Here is a 24313-nt window from a genome sequence, read left to right as displayed (position 1 = left end):
AATGTAATAAGTACAGCACTTAACTCCAACTAGTGGTTCGGTCTGCCATAAAGTATGCTGTTAAATGAAAGCAAAATTTTAACTCTGACAAGGGAAAATATTCATATAATAGGTACCTTAATTTACTAAAGATGATTTAACAATGGTTGTTCAATAGAGGCAAGGCCTAATGAAACTGCAACAGTTTCCTACTGCTGGACTAATTACAATTTCCAACGCCAGATTTTTTAAGATGGTGCAATTCCATAACTATGTAATATAATTGACAACCTGCTAAAAATAACTAAGGAACAACAGGGGGAACCGACCAACAGCTACAAATGGAAACAAGCATTTCCAATGCAATGAGTCTCGCATCTGCTCATAGAGCTATTAGCGTTGTAAAGTCCTAACCAGACTTTTATTGCCACATGAATTGAAAATGAAAAGTAATACAGTTTTACATAAGTGAGCCGATTTAAAGCGCCACGCCATGAGCATGAAAGAATACACAAAAGGAAACAGAAGTTTGCTCACAGTCAAACGTATTGGCAAAGTGCAATTATCCATCTAACAGGGTCGAAGTCATTTAAAGTGCTCGACTACTGCCCAGCAAGATCGCGCTGCGCAGGGGGGAAAAAAGTAGTCCAGAAACCATACGAAAACGTGATGGCCGGTACGCTGGAGGAGGGCTAAACACCGGACAACGCATGAGGTATGCATGTCTTTCACTAATAAAATCAAAAAAAAATTTAAAAGGCAAGCCCACGAACCAACCAAACTCATGGGCGTGGTTGCAAGCCCATAGCGATTTACAACAGGGACAGAGCGCTTTGCGTGCTCGACCCTAAAAAGGGTAATGTTAAAAAAGGTTAGGAATTTCTCATACTCCTAGGTCACCCTTCCACACACTTTTGGTTCAGAGTCATTCCCTAAATGAATACATCCATGAATCAAGCAAAAACAAAAAATGAAGTCTCTGAAGCACCACAGACGACCAAAACAAAATACATGGGGTGAAGGACATGAGTGACATTGTGTCAAAATATTTTTTAAACTGGCATAATTAGATCAAAAACGTAAATTTTGCTAATAACTGCTGTGTTACTGTACCCAGGTTAAGCAGGGGATATTGAGCTACATTTAAGTGCATTGTATAATATTGGGCTTAGAAGTTAAGTGAAAAATTTTGTTGCCTACAATAAGTTGCAACATCCATGGCAGAAAAAATTACTTGAAATATCAGCGGATCATTCAACCTGAGCAGATAGTCATTTGCGCCACCAATGTAAAATGTCACTGGTGTTGCGATGAACTTTATTGTAAATCTTGGCCATCCTCATCTAAATAAAAAGACAACTTAAAAAACATTTTCCTTACTATAGAATTGCCATTACTCAAGCAATGAAGCACTTTTAGGCAGAGTAAACGGATCCAGCTGGAAAGTAATATTTAACTTGGAGAAATGGAAGGGTGACTGAGCTCTCTCAGATAAAAAGGCAGGGTTAAAACAGATCAGCGGACTCTTATGAAGTAGTTGCTGCCACCAACGGCAGTTGCTGTGTACATGTTCTTCTAGATTACTATCAATCTAACCCTAGCACATGAAATTGGCTAAGCAGAAATTTGCTATAAAGGTGCTGTGTCACATTTCAGCAATAAATGGTAGTAGGCAGGGAGAGAAAGAAAAACATATACATATGGAATATTACCCTACTTATGAAGAAAGGATTCAGATTTAGCCACTGGTAACTAAGTGACTGTAATATCACTGGCATTTCGCCTAGATGAGAAACTCTCCCTCAGGCGTACAGCAGTTATCTTCCAATTTTAATTGCAAGCACTTCATGAAACTGATCAGTCTTGCTCAACAATGTTAGTGAATACAAAAACAACCTTTGAAAGTTTACTGATGGAAATGGCTAACTTAAAAAAATGTATTTCCTTCCATTTTATATAGTCAACTACACAGAATTATCAACTCACAGCCAGGCTAATGTGATTGCTTACAAATTCAAACAGTTTTCACTTAATTCTACCGTACATATTCTTATAGAAACTTTAAACTGAAACCTTCTGCATTACAGCAATGGAAAAGACAGTCAATATTTCCAAAACTATTCTTAATGCAACAGAGATACAACTGTGAAATATAGGAATTCTATTTATACTAGGCAACATTTGCATCACTCAGTCCTATTCCAGTTATGGAATGGCCATTATGAATTTTATAGGCAAGATGGATGTGAAGTAAAAACCCTTTTATTTTCAGAACAATGGACCAAACCTAAGACCAAAACCAAAATTTGTTTTTAGCCTTTAAAAAACAAATTTCCCATTCTGATCGAAGTAGAAAAACATTAAATGGCTGCTTAGATTCTGCGGAAAGGTGCAACCATGTCCACTTAAAACAGGTACTAGATATTGAGGTTATTTAGCTAAGGAATAGACTGTTAGACTCAAGGCTTCAGTTGAAACAACGTGTGTCGTGGAGCAAAATAATTTCGTTTTAGGGAACAGAAACAGGTGAGCACAAAACAACAATCTACACAGGATCACACTGCAATTTTCTTTACAGCTTCATACTTTGATCCTGCATTCCAGGATCTCAAATCTTATTATAAACAAACAGTTTCTGAGAGGTTAGAAACTGTGCTTAAACGGTATAGATATTGAACCACCCATCCTTCTTACCCAAGCCAAACAAAAAAAATGTCCTTACCTTCATGTGGTGATGTTTTCAATCTTGTGCAGATACCATATACATCACCATAGCATTCCTGAATTTTATTTAATGCGTCTGTGGATCGTAGTTCCATAAGTTCACGCAGTTCTTTAAGCGTAATTCCAAAATCCGCTCCATGATTAGTTTCACTTATAGAATTCTTTACACCACTATATGCAACCGAATTATTAGCCATATCACCCATGATGTGTGCAACTTTCCAAATAAATAAAGTACCTTCGGGCAAAAATCTTTCCCCTTAAATTTCCAAAAATGGAAAAGAATCCTTTTAAGATGAAGAAAATCACTGTACAGGATACATTTCATAAGAAATAAAAAACGGGTATCAGGGAAGCTTTCCAAAGCGGCATCTTGAATATTGTTCCATGCTGATTTCCTTTTATCCACATTAATTATAGCCTTGGAATGACCTGAAATTACAGAAAACAGTTTGAAAATAAGCAAATATATTAATGAACGTATTATAAATCACCAAAATGGATATTCATTTAAAAAAAAAAAATATTTAAAAAAAAAAAAACACACTACAAAAATGTCTTTAATTAAGGCATGCAATTAAACCAAAATTCAAAAATCAATTTAATTATTTCAGCTGGAAACATTATTTAGATATCAGACGTTTGAGCATGACGAAATCAATGAATTTTTTTTTTATTAATCTGAAAATACATCTTTGGTGCAAGGTCTCTAGAAAGGTAGTGCACGTTGAAAAAAAAAAGACACTAATGATATGTATCCACTGTCACAAGTACCTAATTTGAATTAGAAGTTCGAGAATAGGTCTGCCTTTGCATGAGATTAATTGTCATTACAGCACAGAAACGAAAAATACGGCATGAAAACCAACAAGCTAGTTCCGTTTTTGGCCTTCAAATGGTGTACTGGTGGGTTGTGGGCCACTTGTCAGCGGTGTCATACATATAAAATTATTTACAAAGACACAACCTTTTAAATTAGGCAGTTATTTTAAGGCAGAATGTGAACAAACCAACTTTACAAAATATTTCCTGGAAGGTTGAAGTGTGTACTGACACTTCAAAGGACCCAGGTTATTCCAAAGTACAGTGCACTGGCAGTTGGAAACAGTTCATTTTGAAGCCTAAACTATAGTTTCAAGTGAAACAGTGAAACAAGATGCCGTGAAGGCTTACCAGAAGTGCATTACTTGTCATTATTGCCTCTTGGGATCTAGATGCCAGGTCTTGCCATGCAGAGATTCCTGCAGCAGTTAAAACAGTCTCAACTAAAAATTTCTTAAAGCAAGCGCTTGTATGCAACTAATTTGCTACTAAGAACCATCTACCCAGTATTTGTGCCTATATGTTCAGGACACGTTGAAGATGAAAGGCAGCCAACCAGTTCTGTCAGTTAAGCAACTCACCATTGACAGAGCATTTCTCATTTTAAGAGGCTCCTGAATCTCAATTATTCAAGCTTTTTCATTTAGGCAGTGGTCACTGTGTACTTTATAATTAGCTGTTCTTAAACTGAGGTCATGGGACCCCTGGGTGTGGGCAAAGCCTACTAAAGGGGTCCTCCAGTGCTTAGATAATTAAATAATATTAACAGAGTAATAAAGTGTATGTATATAAAGAAGTAAAATTTAAAAAAGTGAACATTTTAAACCTTCTGTAAACATGAATGAATTTGAAATTGTAGTCAGGAGGGCAGTAAAAGTGCATCAAACTCAATATGTTATGGACGATAGGTGGCCTCATTTGAATGCAGAAAACAACAACCATCAATATAAAATGTTTTTTTTTATATCCTTTTGTGAATTAACTAGTTCATAATTTGTGTATTTAATTGATGAATGCTTGATTCTGTATTGTTATGCATGGTCTCGAGGTTCAAATCATCAAAATTGCTTAGGTCGGGGTTCCCAGATTCTAATAAGTTTTCAGTGGGAGTCCATGGACTCCAATAATGATTCAGAGGGTGTTCCCAGACTCCCGCAATGATTAAGAGGGGCTCCACAGAAGTCAAGAGGTTAAGAACAATTAGTCTATATGAATCAACATTGACTTACATATCAATGAGCGAAGAAATTAATTAGGGCAAGGTGGGCAGCCCACAGGTCCAACATATTGATGTGGTATTGAGATTACTTTGGAGGCCTTCATCTTCATCAATGACATTCTCCTGCTGGTATCTAGACAGAGATTAGTGGCAGCACAACCCCTAGGAATTCAGAACTGCCTTGGGCACCCGGATATAACTACTGGACTGGGGGCTGCGGAGGGAACCCTGCCCTGATCACCACACCCCCCCCCCCCAACATGATTCCACAGTGACCAACACCGCCCACTTCAATGGTGCTGAACGTCGTCTATCTGAGATGGATGATGATACTAACATTGCAAAACACACAAGGAAGGTTGAGAGACTCCTGAAGAAGACAATGGCTAAGAACAAGGACCTGGCTGTGCTGTCCGGCCACAATAACCTCCACGTTACTGAAGTGGAAGAATCCACCAATATGGGTCGCCCTGACATTTTTGTCAAAAATCTACTGACAGAACTTTTTGACAGGCAAGCATTAACAGATACCTTTGTTGTTGGGTGTGCCCATAGGTCCCTCAGCCTAAGGCCCATCCCGGGTGCCCTATCTCAACAGATTATTGCCTGCTTACTGAATTATAGAGACTGGGGTGCTGGGACTAGCACATGAACATAGCCCACTGAATTACCAGGGAGCCATAGATTCAACATACACCGGCATGCACGGATTTGTTACACCGGCTGAGGTGTAAACCGCAATGGTTATGACTGTTTTATTTTTCTCTATGAATAGGATTTACCCAGAGGTTACTCTCTCTGGTGTGGGTGTGTGTGTGGGGGGGATATTCTTTGAGGGGGGTCACTACTGTTATTTTGTGTTGTCACAACATGTTACATCTATTACACCCTCTGCACATACTACACGTCTTCCCTTTTCTATGGTGGCCAGCCATAGAGGCCCAGCAGGGTACAACCTTACCTTTAAGACCTGGAATATTCAGGATCTCAACAATCGCAGGAAGAGTAAACAGGTTCTCTCATACTTGACTAGGCACAATGTACAAGTGGTGTATCTTCAAGAAACGTAACCATCGTCCAGAAGCCAATGCACCTTTGCGAACATGGGTGGGGAGTGTGGGGACACTATTTTGCATACTACAGTTCATACGTCTGTGGGATCTGCACCCTAATCCACAAGAGCGTAGCTTCCACTAGTCATAACAGTATCATAGACACAGCGGGCAGATGTGTGATCCTAACGGGTACATTAGCTGGCAACACAGTCCTATTGATCAATATCTATGCCCCCAACACAGACTACTCAAGGCATTCCCCGCAATGGTGGGTAGAACAAACACTACCACATCCTGATGGGCAATGACTTCAATATAACAAATGACCCGGACGTAGATTGCTCTGTACCACACACAGCAAACCCCGTGCCCACCAGATCCTGCAAGATATTGTGGATACCCACCAACTGACTGATGCGTGGAGTGCCCGCCACACTCATGATAAAGACTATACATTCTATTCAGCAACCCATAATGTCTGGACCCATACAGATTACTGGTTAATTTCCGAGAGGTATTTTAATGGCCAACTGGCGTTTTCCATCTGCCGCACACCCTTTCCGACCATGCCCTATTAAGTTACAATTTATTATTCCTGGTACCGCTGGGTTGAGTAGACCATGGCAATTCCCCAAAACTGAACTCCACGATGCGGTCTTCCCTCTTATATGAGATGCCATTAATTAATATTTCACACTGAATACTGGTTCTGTGTCCACGCACGCTGTACTCTCGGAGGCCTACATACGTGGCATGTGTATAGCCAAACAAGAGAGTATCGTCAAATTCATCACTGAGATCTGGCTAAGGTGGAACTGGCACTGCAGAACCTAGAATGGGAAGCTGTGGAACGGGGTGGTGTAGGTTCCCTTCAGGGCGGGTCCCAAATTTTAAATTAATTCAAGGAGCTGGCTGACCGCAGGGTGGCTTACCTCAGAAAGTGTGCCCAAGCTTACCGATACAGTGAGGGTGAGAGACCTGGTAGTACCCTGGCTCAGCTGCGCTGATCCAACCTACATAGCACATGTAACATGGAGCTCCGCAAGACGGCAAGTACACCTGTGACGTTTGATAACGACATAGTCCAGGAATTCCTCACATACTACAAGCACCTATACACCGCACACCCGATCAAAACCTCGAAGCCATAGCGTCTTACCTTGCTGCGATAGCCATGCTTTGGCTCACGACAGATCAGCAGCAAAATAGTGATTAAATCATGTACATTATGCGGCTGTTCATCACAGGATTTGTGGCATATATTATTTATTTAACTTGGGCTAGTTGTAACTAGAGATCATAATATGTTTTAGCTGCTTATAAAGCCAAATACCTACACTTTATCCAATGCAATTAATTTATTGTCCGAGGCCAACACTTTATATTGGTTACAGAGTACAAACATTTTAAAAGATCCCCTCTTTTTTAAATTATGTGTAATTATATACAATGTATGAAGTAACGTAAAATTTAATTTTAATCTAATATTGACTAACTTTTGCGGAATTCAGTGTTTAAATCCTTAACTGCTGGCCCTCACTCCCACCCCAGTCCTGAGCTATTTTTATGGGCGAGCACAAAGTGCTCCGTCCATTCTGTAATCTCTCTTTGAGCTTAAAACCACGCCCATGCCATGTCAGTCACTTACATTGGTTCGTGGGCTTGCCTTTTAAAATCCACTTGCTTTCATTTCTGAAAGGGATGCATGTCATGCCTTTTCCGGTGTTTAGCCCACCTACACAGCACCGGTAAAGTACCAAAAACATACGAGGCTCAATGTTTTCAGCCTGGAGTCCGGATTACTTTATCTGTTTATTTTCCACGCAGCGCGATCGCGCTGCATTTTACATAGCGCGATCGCGCTGCGTTTTTTTTGCTTCACAACGCTAATAGCTCTAACTTGAACAAATGCGAAACCCGTTGTATTGTGCTTGTTTCACTTATGTGGGTAGTTTGTGCTTAGGGCTGCATGCCTTTTTCCTTCCAAATAAGGTATCCATGGCAGATTTGGGTCTCCAATGGATTCTAAAGGAACATGGAGTTTGTGAATTCCACTGAAAATCTTTTTACTTTTTGGAAAACAAAGTGCTCCAGATAAGTGTCAGTTTGTTTTTCCAAAAGTGGCTTCAAACAGCTTACTGTGCGATATCATCTTCCCAGCTTTCAGAAACATGCTGAGCTAACTTAAAAAAAAAAAAAAAAAAAACACAGAAAAATGAACCACAGTATTTGCATTTTTCAAAGAGGCAGCCCTTATTTCCTATTTTCTGCGCTCTCAACCTGCTTCCAGTTTGTGATGGAAACCAGTTTGAAACCTATAGGTAATCCAGAAAAGCTATAGATTTCTGAAAAGTAGACACAATTCTGAATTCCGCAAGGGGTCATAATTGTGTATCGCTCAAGGTTTCCCCAAAGAAACTGATGAAATAAAGAAATATTGAACATGAGTAGTGACTAAATGGCCATTGGTGACTACGTTTTATTCTGTAACTTTTTGTCACAATGGCAGATTTACAAAATCATTCTACTATTATGCCTGCTAAACCTTTCTGATTGTAGGGATATATAAGGTTTGCAGGTTCTCCAAGAACCCATGGTACCCAGAGCCAACAACTGAGCAGCACTGTAAAATGGTTTTTAATTGCGTACCAAGTATAGATCAATTTATGTACTGAAATATTTAGAGTGAAAGATGGGTATCAAGGAAATTTATGTATTTTTGAAATTATCCCCTACAAACCACAAACGTTTCTGAAAACGAGACTACCTGGGGATTCCAGGGTGATGTGCCTTGCATGGATCCCATGAGGTTTTCCTATCCACAATGCCCTGCACACCTACAACTATGCCCAAAATCAGGTTTCCTTACATTTCTGTGATAAAAACCTCTGGAATTCGCAAGAATCCACACAATTCCGACCATCCAGAGTTACCCCACTTATGCCGATAAAAACGCTGGGAGACTTGTGTGGTTGGGACAAATGCCTGCGACAGGGATGGCTCAAAGCAAGAAAATGGGAGCACATGCAAGGAGGGTTAGGTAGGTTTTCCCAGGCGGCAGCCTACCCAAGCCCGAAAAGTGCAGCCATTCACCATTGCAAGTGAGACAATATTGAGAGTCGGTTACATTCTCCTGGCCCATATGTAAAAACAACACACAAAGAAATCAAATGTCCTGTTGCTTGCCATTGGATGGAATTTTAGTCCGCAGGGGAGCAGAAAGACTGTTGAGGGTTTAGGGGTGAGGATGGGGTGGATGTTAGGATGGGCCAGACACACCCATTATTATTTTATTAAAAATATAGATTCCTGCCATACAGTGGGCTTTCTGGCCCTCAGTGGCAAATCGGAGGAAATTTCCTGTTTGCACCGGTGGAGGTGGAAGGGGGGGGGGGCGTCGAAAGGGGGCGTCAAAAGGGCTGGTTTGTCCCTTTTAGGGTGGGGATGGGGCAAATGCCAGACCGCAACACTAGCACTACTTCACTGTGCCCTAATGGCAAAATCCCTGATGTCAAGTGGACTTTCTACCCTCTTACGGGGCATATTTGGTGAGACCTTCCCAATTGGGACAAACCTCCTACCTGCCCCGGGGAGGGCAGAAAGACACTATTGCCCTTTCTAAGGTGGAGGTACGGCTCGATGCCAGGGTAGGCTGCACCCTACTTTTGTTTATTTTGGCTCTGTTTTGACATGCCTGGTATTTATTGTGCTTCCTGCCCCACCCTCCACCACCAAGGGGCAGATTGGGGGTTAATACCCCTATCCACCACCCAGGGAGAGAAGGGGGCCAAGTCTACTGGGCCATGGGAGGGCATGGACCCATGCCCATAGGGCCACCTCCCTCCACCCTCCCCCAAAAAATACTGCATAAATGGATTTCATGGAGTCTAGAGTTTTCTGCCCCCTGGGGGCTTATTGGGGTAACCACCCCCCATCCACCCTCAGGCAGACGGAAGATCTGTGTGGCTTCTTGCGCCCATGGTGGACAGGCCAAATTCCTATATATATTTTCCATTGGGTCTAGTGGACTTTCTGCCTCCCCAGGGGATCAGATTGGGGTAATCACCCGCCAACTACACCTGGAAAGGGAGGGGGGGAGGGGGGCAGCAGGCAGCAAGACATTACACACAAGCCCTTGCCTAAGGGGCCACTCCCTTAATTTCCTTGTGTCTAGTGTGTGGATCCCTGCTTATTAAGGGATTAGGGATGGTTTGCTTGCTTTATAACCCTTCCACTAATTCCATGAAATATACTGGTTTGTCTACAGTAGTTTCCTCTTGGAAGGACAGACCCTTTCCCAGTGTCACTTCAATACCAATGCTACCATTGCCTGACAGTCTACAAACCGGACTCCCTGCAACTTGAAATTCATTTCTGCATCCAAGCAGAGTAGATAATAGTAGATAATCTGAGGCGTAGTCACATTAATTGAAATTCATTTCAGTGCACTTGTCCAGATGATTTCCAGTTTTCATCACCGGCAACTGCAGCATTTCTTCACCTGGCAATATTGACAGCTCTGAGCCATGCAACAAATACCTCACCCTTGGTCCATGCTTGTAAGGGCTGCTCTACAGAACCAATAGCGATGTGAGACTATGCAGATTAGCACAGCGCTGCTTTGTTAAACAACCTAAGAACACAAAGGAGACACTGGCAAACAGCGGAAACAATTAGAACGGTGTAAAATTGATTGCACTGGAGTTGAATCTGCAATTTGAAACATGGTCAACCGGGAATAAAGCATCAAGGAAAAGTTTCGTTTTTTTTTATTTACATAATTTCATTATTATATGCTGCACACTTCACCTTAACAAGTTACAGAGCACTATACTGTGCATCATATTATTATATGAATCACTAGAAACAGGGATAGCAGATTCAATATGTCTAGGTTAATCACAATGAAAATCTGGGCAGAAACAAATGAATGATATAATTAATATGATAAGTTCAACAGCATAACAGACAACGTAAGGCTGTACAATGAAAAACTTAATTCAATGTTTCCAGTCATTATTTAGGTAGATAAAAGCTTTGATGTGATACAGCAGATGGGCATAAATGGGACGCAGGATGAACTTGAGAAACAATTTGTTTCCTAGTATCAGTACATACCATATACTATTACAAATACTATGTAGTAGTAATTCCAAAGATTCAATGAAGTTTACATCGTTATATAGGAGGCAGGACAAGAGGTTTAAACACAAACACAAGGAAGTAAAAAGAGGACAGTATTTAACATGGTCAAAATCTTAGGAAGAACTAGGTTGGAAAGCATTAGAGCCACAGTTATGAAGTTATATTGCAAGGAGTACTTCTCTTAAGTCTCGCTCGCAAACATCTAGATTTAATTGTATGTTGAAGAACTATTGTGTACGATACATAGAACAAACGCTGGATCAGTTCTTTTCTCGTGGTTGGATTGTTTTCTTGTCAATTTCAATTACCGAATCCTTACTCTGTGACTTTCTTCTCTATTCTTGTTTTTGTCATACCCCCTCAGTACTCCGACTTTATATTACTTTCGATTGGATTTGCTATATCCTTCCACTTTTGACTTGAGGCTATTTAATATTTTCTTTTACCACTGTATGGGAGAGCAAGTCTACCATTCCACACTCTCCCATCCGCTTGATCTTCTTCACAACCCCGCTCATTCTTTTTTCACCCACACATTATTTTATGTAAACCAAGTTTTAAAATTGACTTCAATATATTTTTTTTCTGAGGGCCCGCTCCCTGGGATCTCTATTTGCCCCCAGCCCCATTTCTCCACCACTTCCTGGCACTCACCTACCCCTCTCTTTCCCACTGGAATGTTTTTAGCATCACCTTTAAAAGAAAACATGCCACCGGCTAAACATGGCAGGCACCTACTCACAAAATAAAAAACATTAAACATAGCATCGGAAGGCTGTTCATTGATGGTATTGTAACAGGTGCATTCTGGAACAGGAAAAGAATGAGATAGAATTATCAATACCATTCCATGCAGGCCACCCAAATTTAGAAGCAGAGGCTGCAACTGAGGCTTCTTCACGGAGTAGCTTGTGAGCTACTGGTAGCTCTCAAGCTACCTTTAAGTAATTTTCCTGTGTGCAGCACAGACTATTAAGTTGGAAGCTGTTGCTTGGTTAAAATAGTATATGCATGTACATAAGACGAAAATATGTGCTTTTTCACAACTCGTGAACTAATGCTTGGAGACAAATGGTTGAATTTTCAACTGCATTTCTAGCTGAATTTCCAATTCAACCATTCACAGTCATAGAGTTGGATAACAATCAACATCTAATTCCAGCACCAAGATACCATTCAGGGTCAATGTGTGCCTTACAAATACACATTACATATTGTTATATTTGAAGCTCATTTTTGAGTTTTGCATAATGCAGCTTATAGGAAACATTAACTTGGTGCCAGGAGCTTTGGAGCCATGACTGTCATGTATTACCCATGTAGAAGCATTCCCAACTGACAAAACATTTTATTTTTTACATTACTGCTTGGCAAACCTGCTGAGCCACTGAGGTGATCACTAATAATCTTACCTGTGTTCCCCAGTAATGTGTCTCATCTGATTTGGTCACTATTAAAACCCTAATAAATGTTAAGTGTTGGGTGATTTTCATTACGCATAATTCACTCATTTTACAGAATGGGTTGGAAACCACTGCTGTACATGATGCACAGTACTGAAGATGAAATGCGTGCAAGCGAGAGTCCCAATAGCACTGTGTGGGTAACTGAAGTGTTATCTAAAAAAATATAACAAAAAAGGAGAAGCAACTAAATGAATGGGCACCAATGAAAGGAGAAAATGGAAAACTTAAGGACAAATTAAAGCACTGGCCCACCAGCCCTGGCATTAAGCCAAACAGTTATTTTCAGGCAGATGTCCTCTTAATCAGGCAATTACTATCACTCACGGGGCAAAAGTGCCAGTGGTTGAAGTGGGCTGAATTATAGCCTCACATTGTATCCAGGCTAGAGGCAGAAAAGGGCTGATCCAAAGCCTCCTTTTAAGATGGAGGGCAAGGCTCGACTTGCGGTGGAAGTCACTGGAAAACCAGTGCAACGGAAACCTTAGTAAAGTTAAATTCCCTGAATTGGCCACCTTGGGTAGTATCCGGGCGAAGTATTCACATACTATTATTATGCAGTGAAGACATATTGCAAAAGCAGAAAGGCATGAAGATAAACGCGCCTCTTGAACAGATTGGGGATCTTATTCCATGTATGAGCACAGAGCCATTTTTGACTGCCCCAGTTTCGGGAATTTCCCATTGTCAGGTTTTTGTTCAATCTAAAGGGTCTCAGAATGTGGCAATCCTGAAAAAGGTTTTTTAGCCGAAACATGCATCGATATGTATCCAACAATCCACATTAGATTAAGAATTGCATTGGAGGACCACTAGTAGAACTGTATTAATAGGAATGAAGGACACTGAATAAGCCAAATGTATCATGAAAGCAATTCAAACAGATGTATTAAGATAAATGTTGATATATACTGTTTTACCAACAGTGGGCAGCTGAGATTCGTCTAGATTTAACAAACCACACTTTATGATGAACCATAATGGAGGACTATGAAAAGAATGTAGAGTATAAAAATGTAGGTCCTGGGGCCAGGGATGATGTTTATATGCACTATCCCACAAATGGTGGTTATTATGGGATTTCAGCCTTTTTTGTTTGTAATTGGCTGTTTTGAGGTTGAGTATGAATGAGTGGACATGAATGAATGATATAAATGAGTCTGTGATGCACAGTAAGAAGTGTAGTGTGGTGGGATATGTCAGTTTGTTAGCTGCTTGATTTGCAATTTTTAAAGTTTTGTGATTTATATTTAAAACTGTAAGCAAAATATACAAACATGAACAGATGAAATAAAGTATGTGTGTAATTTAAGGTAAACCACTGAGCCTCGCTTTGTTATATAAACATTTGTGGGAATAATGCCATACAATTTGATAGGCTGGACAGGAGGTTCTCTCTTTATGTATATGTATTTGTTCCCTGCCCCATTGACTAAGTGTGTACAGGGAGTCCCTTTTTATTGTGTTTTGTTCAAGGCCCATCTATATACATACATGTATTTTTTATTACAATAGCCAGACTGTGACGCACCACCTAAGAGGGTCTTGCACGTATTATCACAGCGCAAATCCTATACCGCTAAGGTTTGTCAAAGGTTGTAACCAACATCAAAACTTTTGCCTACTGATATAATCTGTGTGATTCCATATAACAAAATACTCCTCTCCTGGTTTTAATATAAAGACTAATTATTCACTTTTAAAGGCCTAGTTGCCTTGACAGATTTTTTTAAAATAATAAATATGTCTGGTCTACTAACTTTGTCACTTTTCATACCAAACAGATTAGATTTATGGCATGTGACATAACACGTCCCAACAAACCAATGATGTCCACAGCCTTTATCAGTGGCTTGTCACCATAACCAACTTAAGCCTACTATAAAGAGCATAAGCTTTCCAAAAAAGCAATTATAACTGGTATACAGCCCAAAAATTACAAATGTACAAAATTACGATTGGCAAAACAATGTACTACCTTTGGTCAGAGGGTCCAACAAGGATTCTCAGAGTGCAACTCTTTTACCACCAGTGTTTGCCGAGAGGGTAACCAACATCAAGACCCTTGCTTACAATGGTAATCTGTGAGATTCCAAACAACAAAATATTGGTGTAAATGAATTAACAGTATAATAACAAGCCAAAAAAAAATAAAAAAAATAAAAAAAAAGTTACTAGACCTGCAGCTGTAGTGACCTGAATAATCTACTTTATCCAACTATCATACGCTTGACCCATAATCAAGTCTCAAATTGTGTAATCCTAGGCAAATGTTTCATTTTACAGTACTTTTTTTTCTTCATTGTTACATATGAGAGCACCTTCACTTACGTGAGCTCCTATTGTCTACTGTACAAAAAAAACCTCGTTTAATTTAATAGACTAAACGTTTGCTCCATGTATAATACCAATCTAGCCAACATATAGGGTACACATGACCCCTACTTGCCTCTTGGTTTTCGAATACCACAGTCATCATGGTTGGGGCAGGAATGTTTCTCATTTCATGTTTTAAAACTTTCACTTTTATTACATATATTACTAAAGCATGATGTAGTACAGCAAGTCACTTACATACAGCACATTTTCCACTGAAACGGCCACAAACATTCCCATTAATATGCAGTTTTACTGTTAAAAATATATAGCATACAATATGTGGAAATTGGATTTCAGAAAAAAAAATCATAATTTGCAAATCACCAAGAAAAGTGTTCTGATTTATTTTGATCCTATTAAAATCTTTGTTACAGTCGCACAGAATTACAAAAAGCATATTGCTAACTAAATAAATATATTTTTAAATATTTGTAGAGTTCATATACAAGCTATTGAAATGTTTTTAGTTAAAAAAATAAAAAAAAAATAAAAAAAAAAAAAAAGACATTTTACAGATTTTCCTTTGACATTCCCTATACAGCACAACTGTCGGACACTTCACTTTAACAAATCCTCAAACTCGGAGCTCTGTCTCTGAAACACACAGTAAGTGTGACAAGATAAAAACAAGATTTAAATGCATCTTTATTGCTCATTCACTTTGTAAATGAACAAGACATCTGTTAACTGTCAGCTGCCAGAACGGGCCAGTAGGCCCTAAAAATAGCTCGCCCTACAAAACCTGATTCACCATATCGAGTGGGCAAGGCCCGAATAACAATCCATCAATAAAGTACTATTGGCTCTAAATTGTGCCTTTTAAAATAAGCAAGTCAGCCCTAGTCCCTATGGTGTAACTTTTAACTTTGATCTGTGGCAATAGCCTTCCAGCTTATATCTTCTATGTGGGGGGATTTCAATAGAGTTAAATTAACTATTTCTTCTCTACCGATTAGTCAATCGTTCTCATCTAGGCAGGATAACGGACCATATCTCCCGGCAGTAATCAAGGGTTCAATGCTTTCTGGTGCGAACCTACCCCTGGGAGGGTTAATGACATTTTTGTTAATCTGGGAAGGCACCTTCACCTCGGGATACACCATAGGATAAAAATCTGGTAGTTCCCACGTGACTATTGGTCCATCTGCAAGTTGCGGGCACCAGCCTCTCAAAAATGGGACCACATTAGTACTCCTGAAATTAACTATTACCAGATCACCTGGGATATCTTTAATCATGTGGCCAAGCCAACCCACCCTTCTCACATTTAAGATTTTACCATCAATGGTAGGGGGGAGGGGTCTATTCTTAGTAAGCCAGAAGGCTACTTTGTTTTTTAAGTCATTGTAACCTTCTTTTTTACCTGAACTAAGTTCTGGGACTCCTGACAATATACATACAAATGGAGCGGCCTCCGGTGGGAGATCAATCCTAACATTATAATTATTGTTGTGCTCTCTTGCTTCCTTATGGACTCGAGTTGGTTAAGGCCTACCCTCTAGGGACCCTCGAATCACTTCGGGTTCCCTAGGTATAGTGGGCTCCGCCTCCAAACTTATTTCGTTACATGGGGCTTTATGTCTTAAACTGCTGCCTGCAGGTATTGCCTGCTCAACACAATATCCAGATGGTAAATCTAGAGGTACCGTTAGTACATCTGCTGGTGTCGATGTTGCTTGTACCCTCAGACTATGAACCTCTTGGGTAAGTACTTCAATTTTCAGCAATAATGTGCTAAAAATTTCAGCCATTTTTGTCGCTAACTTATCCTCTACTGTTGCCAGTATATTTTCTATATACTGCCTCTTATGACAGCAACCCACTGGCTTATCAGATCCCCCGTCTAATCCTTTTGTTTTAATAGTATGGGTTTTTGCTTCGAGGGGCTTTCGAGAATTGCTGACCTTCCCCACTCCTCTTTTGCCCAACGACTTTCTACAAGCCCTAACTACTCTTGCTGGTTGGGGGGGGGGGGGAGTCTCTGTCATAACCACGGGGCTAGATGGGCTCTCGCCAATTATTCCCGTTGAGTCTAAGGGATTAGAATGTATCTGAGCCTCAGTTAGTATCATATCCATATCCTTATCAGTGTTGGCGCCCAGATCCTCAAAAGTAGACACTATATGTGAGGAAGAACTAGGGTGTGACTGAACGGGGGAACCTCCTTTCCGTAGGGAGACTCTGCGATCGCTATTAATCTTTTTAACCACTTTAACCAGGTAGTTATCAAGCATAGTAGCCCCTAGATTTTTGGCGGAGTTATTACAGTTAGCCATCACAGGTTGGTTACAGTAAGTACCACCAGCTATAATTCAGCAATACAAAACACAAAACCGCGTAATCAAGATGTAATACAGCTAATTTACAGTATAGGCAGAGTCCCGTGCCCAGTCCAGTCCAGTCTCTTCAGGCCTCTGAGGGCCACAGAGGGCCCACCCTTTGCCCGGGCGGTGCGGTGTACCTTGTTGCAATTTAAGGGCCCGGGGGGCGTAACAGCACTTTCGCGCCACTTGGTGCACAGGAAACCCAGAGGATTCTGGGTATTGTAGTCCTCCCAGCGTGTTTTTAGCAGGCAGCCTACAACGGCGATGGTCCGAGCCGGCAGCTCTGTGCCCCAACCAAAGCACGAAGATGCCCACGCTTGGCACGGGGGTACCTGAAAATAACGGTCCACACCGTCTCTCCCGTCACTATGGTCACACAGTAGCCAATAAAGAGACCATCAACCAATATGCCTCCGGGCAGTGAGCACCAACTTCGGCGACCTCCAAACTGCTATAACCCACATGCGGGGACGTCACGTTCCTCGTGGCCGAAGCCCGTGGCAGTGGCCCACCCTTACTCCAGTCTGGGCTGGGGGCACTGTCCTGCCAGCGAAGTCCCCGCTACTGCAGTGGGCCGCTGCACCCCTCCGGTGCTTTCCCAGCGCCTACAGATGCCGATGCTGCTGTGCAGGGGTGCAGGGGTACAGGGGTGGGGTGGCGCACGGCAGCTGTGGAGGGAGACGTGGAGGGAGACGCTGGGACTCAAGGATGCTCAGTGGGTAGAGCCGCCGACCTCCGCCTACCGCAGGCGCCACTGCGTCCCTCGCCTCACCGGCGGCAACGAGGTGCTCCACCGCAACACGGTGCCTCTCGTGGGATGCCGGCCAAGAGGAGCTGTTGCACAACCTACTGATGCCGTGGCCACTGCTGCGGTGCCTTCTCACCTGCAGGTCCACTGCTGATCCCTCACGCTCTACACCCGGTGCTGCTGGTGCTGCCGGGTCCTTCGCCGGGTCCCTCGCCTGCTCCCGTTCTGTGGCTCCAATGGAAAAATGGCAAAACCCTCTAAGCAAGCCACGCCGCTCCACGGACGGCGGCGTTGTTCGCTCCTCGTTCGCTCCTCGTCCGAATTTTCCTGGCGAGAGATCCCCTCGCCCTCGGCCCCCCCCCCCCCAAAAGCAGCAGGAGCGGTGGCCACTGGTGGCGGTGGCGGCGGCAGTAGCAGCGGCAGTAGCGGCAGCGTTCGTACTCCGCGCCGCGCTGTACTCCGACGTGAGCCACCCGGCAGCTGCGTGCAGAACGGTTTTCGGCACCCGCGTGTAGCTTCCTCTCGGCGTGTAGCTGCTTCCCAGCTGGTTATGCTCATTTGGAGTTGTTTAGAAGACAGACAACACCGCCAATGTAACTTTTAACAGTAAACAGATTTCACCTAAGGTACCTGACCTACTGTGGTGAGTGTTGTGGTATGTTAGGTTACGTGTATTTGTATAGCCACAACTCCTCTTGGAGGGCATCCAGGAGCTGAAGGACCGAGCCAGGGTTGGGGCTAGGAGAAGAGCCAGGTCTTCAGCTTCTTGTGGAATTCGAGAACTGAGGAGTATGATTGGATTTTTATGCATAAACGTGGGGGATGTGTGCAAGTAGGAGTCCAGCTGATTGGAGGTGTCTAGTAGGTTTGTAGAAGTTTGTGGTTATTGGGGTAAGTACGGCAAAAGTTGAGTAAGGCTGTTTGTGAGTGCGTGAGGAGTTTGAAGAGAGCTCATCTGTGGACTGGGATCTAGTGGTGCTCTTTGAGGTATGCAGTGATAGGAGTGTGGGGCAGAAGGTAGAGCCTTGTGGCTGTGCTTTTATGGTCTGGAGTCTTAAAGTTAGATGAGCAATTATTTCAGCATAGAGGCACTGCTGTAGTCCAGTTGCTGGCGATGAGAGCTTTGGTGACACTTCTGCAAGTGTTAGTGATCCACTGCTTCACTGTGGTGGTGGCAGATGGAAGCAAAATGTGAATGACATTTGACCAAACCAATGGTTAAATATCAGCATCCCCCTATTTTCATATATATATATATGTACATATATATATATTTTTTTTCATGTCTTTTTGGAAAATATGAGTCTAGCTAAATAATTATCATTGACAGGATGTTTTCACCATAGCAGTGGCTAGCAGTTAAGCTTTGTCTGATGTTAATCATCTGCAAACATCTGATCAGCAACTGCACCATATTAGCCTTTATTACAGGAAAATACTCTCTAAATGATTATTTTAGAAGCGTTGTGTGTTCAAACTAAACAGTCCAACTGACAAGCCTGTGCTGCAGGTAAAAAGAATACCAAATAATGCATATGTAAACCATTTATTTATAGTTAAATTAATTAATTCTATTAAACAATGAATACACTTAGTTGGAAACCAGACTGGATGCAAAAATCAAACTGTCCAACAGTCAATCACTTAACTTGCCTACTCTGGTGCTTTGGCACACCTTCCACATCATCTAGAAGCAGAATTCTACATGTAGGCTGTCTGAAGTAGAGATGCCCAGAAGCAACCAGGGTAATCCTGCTCACCACACCAGAAAAGCACACCAGGTAAAAACAATAAATGATCTTAGTTTACAACTCAGTAATGAGAAATAATACAAATGATGCATGCATCAATAAAAAATGAGATTTCTTTAAGAGCAGGGAAATAACAGAACTCACAGAATACAGAGGATCAATGAAGTAAAAAGTCCAAAAGTACGTCTAACCAACATCTCGTGACCAAGGATTACCATCCTTGGTGTGAATACTTAAAAAGGAGGTCATTTTACTACTTCACACTAAACCTTGATGCTTGTATAAAGGGACAGTCTTTACATTTTCAAAGCTCATGTTTATTTAAGGGCATGCTCTTAATGCACAAGCACCAGCACAATTCTTCTTCCACATATTGAAATGCTTATATTAGTGCTTGTAAAAAACCCTTAAAAATGTACCTTTCTGTAATGATGCTCAGAGTACACACCTGGCTCTTATACTTGCCGGGAATCACACGGCAGTAAGTATATTTAGACCATGCTAGAATTCTACAATGGGCATGCTCCCAAATGCAGGCCCAGTGTTCCAAAGGAAACCGAGTCCCTTGTCTAATTTCATAAAGAGTAGTGGACATAATAGCAACATATTGTAACTAATCAGTCAATGAAGGTATTAGCCTAATCTTAAGACCCCGCGCAACCCATTCCAATTACTGCAGTTATGGGGTAACATTTAATCAGAGAAAAGTGGTCTCAACATCCAAGGAACACTGAAATCCTACTACAAAATAATGTCGTCAAAATTCTTTGCATTAGTAAATCTAACGAATAACCTATCTTTCCTCATCAGTTTGGTTAAATAGCCATTTCTTTTCACTGTTCTGATAACACATGATGCCCACATGTGTGAACGGAGTCGCAGCTCTCACTTTGTTCCATTGTAAAAACGCAACAAATTGATGATTCTCTTTGCCATGAAAATAAAATAGAAATCTTTGTGGTTGGCAAAATGACACCAAAAACATAATTAAGAAAAGGGTGGTTTGGTTACAAAACCTAATCAAATTGAGCCAGTTTAAGGAAAACATAAAACATGTGCATACAAGATAAAAGCTAAAATCGCATATGAACTAAATGTTATGAATGTCATACATGCACTGGCTAGCTTCTTGTTGATATACAGCATGAAAACATAGCAAACCTGGGGTTAGTTTGTGAATTCAGCATAGGAGCACCACGGGAGTAAATCAGTAATGTTCTTGCCCTCCAAGCTCATAGTTCCCTCATTTCCTGTAGAGGTTGGGGCACCACTGGATTTCTATCGGCAGAACACTGCAGACTCCACTGGTAGAAATCCTGGATCTTGCAAACTGTCTGTCACTGGGCCTCCAGGTCATAGTGATAACTGCCTCACCCTATTCAGGTCTGGAAAACAGTCCACTGGAATACAAAAAGGAAATTTCCCCTGCATGTTAGGGACTTTGTTTTTTTGTTTTTCAAGAACAAACTTTTGCATTGGGAGTTTAGTTTAGAAATATGACAAACACCACCCATTTAAAGTCCAGTGCCTCAGTGAAGCTGCTCCATCCCAAGAGATAACCACCTGTCTGGCAGAGATTTCTAAATTTAGTAGGAAGTCTTCCACCTAGAGAAGCAAAGGCCAATTGCATAGGTGCAAATTACAATATAGGGTTATAAATTAAAATGACCCTGCAAATTATGTAGGCAGGACAAGTGCATTTAGGATTTGAGATACAATTATCTCAAAATTAAAAAGTCCTACCCATGCAGGCTTTGTCCCAAGGAAACCCAGTACAATGTGAAATGCTGCAATTCCATAGCTTATTGAAAAGTAGACCATTTAAAGGACTCCACCGTGCTTAAATCATACAATGTTTCGTTACCAATAATGCAATGACGGACCAAGAACCAAAGCCTGTTTACTCCTCAACATTCTAGACTCAGTATTAAAAGCTAGTACAAATGAATTTTTTCAAATTACCAGTAAAAAAAAAAAATATGTAAGTTTAGAGAGAAATATATGTTTTCAATTTTCACTGAAAAACAGAAAGGTTAAATGCATGTTATAGTTATGTGAAAATGTCAGTTAACACATACTGTTCTAAATTAACAAAACCACTTAAATTCACCAGTTACAGTCACTATAACTCATGCCCTAAAGTACCTCTAACTCACACCGTTGCCATGCACACTGTTGTCAATGATGTCACAGAACGTCATGAGTGATGTAATATGGGGGTAATTAGCAGTGCATGGCGAGGGCACAAGTTATAGAAACCTATTGTCTGACAAAAAGGCATCAATATAAATATTCAAATGTATATTTTATGAATGTAACACACTGCAATGCCTACTAGTAGTGAAATATCTTTTAAAAGGACTTAAAAAAAATAAAAACGAAAACATAACACCATGTCTGAGTCTGTCAACATTTTTCAGGCTACAAAATGCAACCCTGAAGCCCACCACAAAGGGTTCCTGCATCGAGCTGAAAAGCATACCTCTTTAACTTGAAGTGCTTTAAAAAAACAACATAGTAAGCTCTCTTGGGGTTAATTGATCCAATGTCCCAGGAGACTTACTGTGTTTTTTTAATTTTATTTTTAATGTTGATGGGGGATGTTGCAATCTCTGCAGCCTCTCAACATTAGAATATGGTTGGTGGTGCCCCTGTCTCTTCTAGGGGCATCATCATGAAAAAAAATATTACAAAAAAAAAAAAAAAGCACCAGGGATTTATGGGGCGCTCTTTGCCAGAGCACTGAATAATATATGAGCGGCTCCTGCTTAGCTTTTTGTTAGTACCACATTTTACTTTATTTTTATAAGCTGGGGCCAAGAGGAGAGTTCCAAAGCCCCTGTCAGCTCTGCAACCACCACCCACACAAGATGCTGGCAGAAGTTTAAAAAACAAAAACAACATGGGCACCCACAACTGGGCAAATCGCTAAGGGTCACAGTGGGGAGCCCACAAAGCTCCATGGCACCTGCTCACTCCTCAGACACCACTGAGGCGGGGGCAGACCTTTTACAAATATTTTTTCCAAAGTGTGAGTCCCCTGGGCAGCTACAGCATAGCCACTCGTTAGGGGCCCTGGGTAAAGCCCAAAAGAGCCCATGCCAGCACCCCAGCTATCGTCGACGGTGCCGGCGGAACCATTTTTTTGCTCCTGTCCAGGTGTGAACATAATTTTTCTCTGCTTACGCCCAAGCAGGAGCAAAGCTATGCTCCCTGCCTCAGACAGTGCTTGCAGGGAATAAAGTTTCTAATTCCTGCACCCACCTCTACTTGGCAGGGAACACCAGAATCCAGGGGAAGCTGGGCCCTAGGACACTGCATTGGGCCCCAGGAGATAGGGTCCCCAAGATCGATCTACAACCGGGCATGAGGGCCTCCTCCTCGAAACTGAAAACTGAGCCCAGGGTATGGGGTTTGTGGGGGTCTTTAAAGGGCTCTAGTAGGGGTGGCCATGTAATGCCCGCCCCACTTATTAAAAAGTGGCCCTGGGGATGAGGTCTCTAGAGCCTGGAAGGAAAAATAAATTAAAAAAATAAAACTTTAAGGGGATGTACATGTCCCTATAAAACCAAAAAAGTCAACCCCTGGGCCCTTGCCGCTCCCAGTGGTGGGGGCTAAGATTTTCAAAATGGACCGGAGACAGCTTTTTTTTTTTTTTTTTGCAGATGCTCATCAAATGTTTTTGATCTCAATGACCCTACCCCATTCCATCCCCCCCAACCCCCTCCCCAATACCCTCATCAGGCCTAGGGGATCAGGGGGTCCTCACACTGTGGCCTATATGTTTTTTTATCTTGACAGGCTACGGGAATGGGTCCCATAATCCCAAAAAAAAAACAACAACAAAAAAATTGTGATGTGGTGGCATCAGGTGAGATCCAATCTTTTGATCTACTGGACTCACAAATTCTCAGTGGCATGAGATATACAATTATAGTTCCACCTGATATTCTCAAAAAAAACTACTGAACCGATTTACACTAAATCATAAAAAGTAAAGTAGAACTTTAATTAAGGACGCGCTTGATTTGGTTGAACTGTTCAGTAGTTTGAGAAACTAGTATTACAAAAAAACTGAGGGGGCTAGTTGGGATAGGACTGTTAAATCATCCATGACCCAAATTTTAAAAAAGTAAAGAGGAAGGAGAAGTAACTTTTTCTCCCATCATCCATTTTGGGCCTCTGGACCAAAGGTAGGCAATTAGTTGGCCATAGCGCAGAAAAATTTGTTACAGCCACCATTACATGATGCGGGGGCTTGAGTCCCATATTCTGAACAAAAAAACAAAAAAATAACCTTAATGAGTTGTAAAGGAACAGGAGGAGTATCAAAATAAAGAAAAAACTAAATACTACAACCTTCACGGACCCAGAGGCATATTTGACGGACCTACAGTGAGGCTCTGAGGTCTACAAACTATGGCAAGGTTTTTTTTTACCCTTGCTGGTCCTTCACTCTTCGCACACCTTGGCTGGGCTCCTGAACCCTGCAAGAGGTCCAACAAAGGTCCACGAATAGCTAAGGGGTTGGCAAAAGGCCATGCCCTAACCCAGGCTGTGCAGCCAACTCCCAATGAGCACGGCCAAAGGCTGTGAGTGCAAAAGGGTAGGGAATTTTTTCAGAGAATTTAAATGCAGCACATCACCAAAAAAAAAAAAAAAAAAAATAGCAAGTCACTGAAACAATTACAGTCAAAGCGGAGT

At 41.5% G+C, this 24313-nt stretch overlaps 1 protein-coding gene across 11 annotated transcripts in view; it reads right to left on the bottom strand.

Moving 5' to 3' along the window:
- Positions 1 to 24313, bottom strand: part of ATP2B1 (ATPase plasma membrane Ca2+ transporting 1) — a 432225-nt gene that overhangs the window by 317347 nt on the left and 90565 nt on the right. For 10 of the 11 annotated variants that reach the window (XM_069228813.1, XM_069228806.1, XM_069228811.1 and 7 more), the window contains exon 2: positions 2702 to 3135. In XM_069228813.1, coding sequence (XP_069084914.1) covers positions 2702 to 2909 — 208 coding nt within the window. In that variant the 5' untranslated portion in view covers positions 2910 to 3135. Of the gene's footprint in view, positions 1 to 2701; positions 3136 to 20770; positions 21010 to 24313 lie in introns of all 11 variants that reach the window. The other variant, XM_069228808.1, reaches the window with a different exon arrangement.

This window comes from Pleurodeles waltl, chromosome 4_1, assembly GCF_031143425.1.
Source record: "Pleurodeles waltl isolate 20211129_DDA chromosome 4_1, aPleWal1.hap1.20221129, whole genome shotgun sequence".
In the NCBI taxonomy this organism is placed as follows: Eukaryota; Metazoa; Chordata; class Amphibia; order Caudata; family Salamandridae; genus Pleurodeles; species Pleurodeles waltl.
Note: the sequence above shows the minus strand (reverse complement) of the source record. Positions and strands in the feature narration are given on the sequence as shown.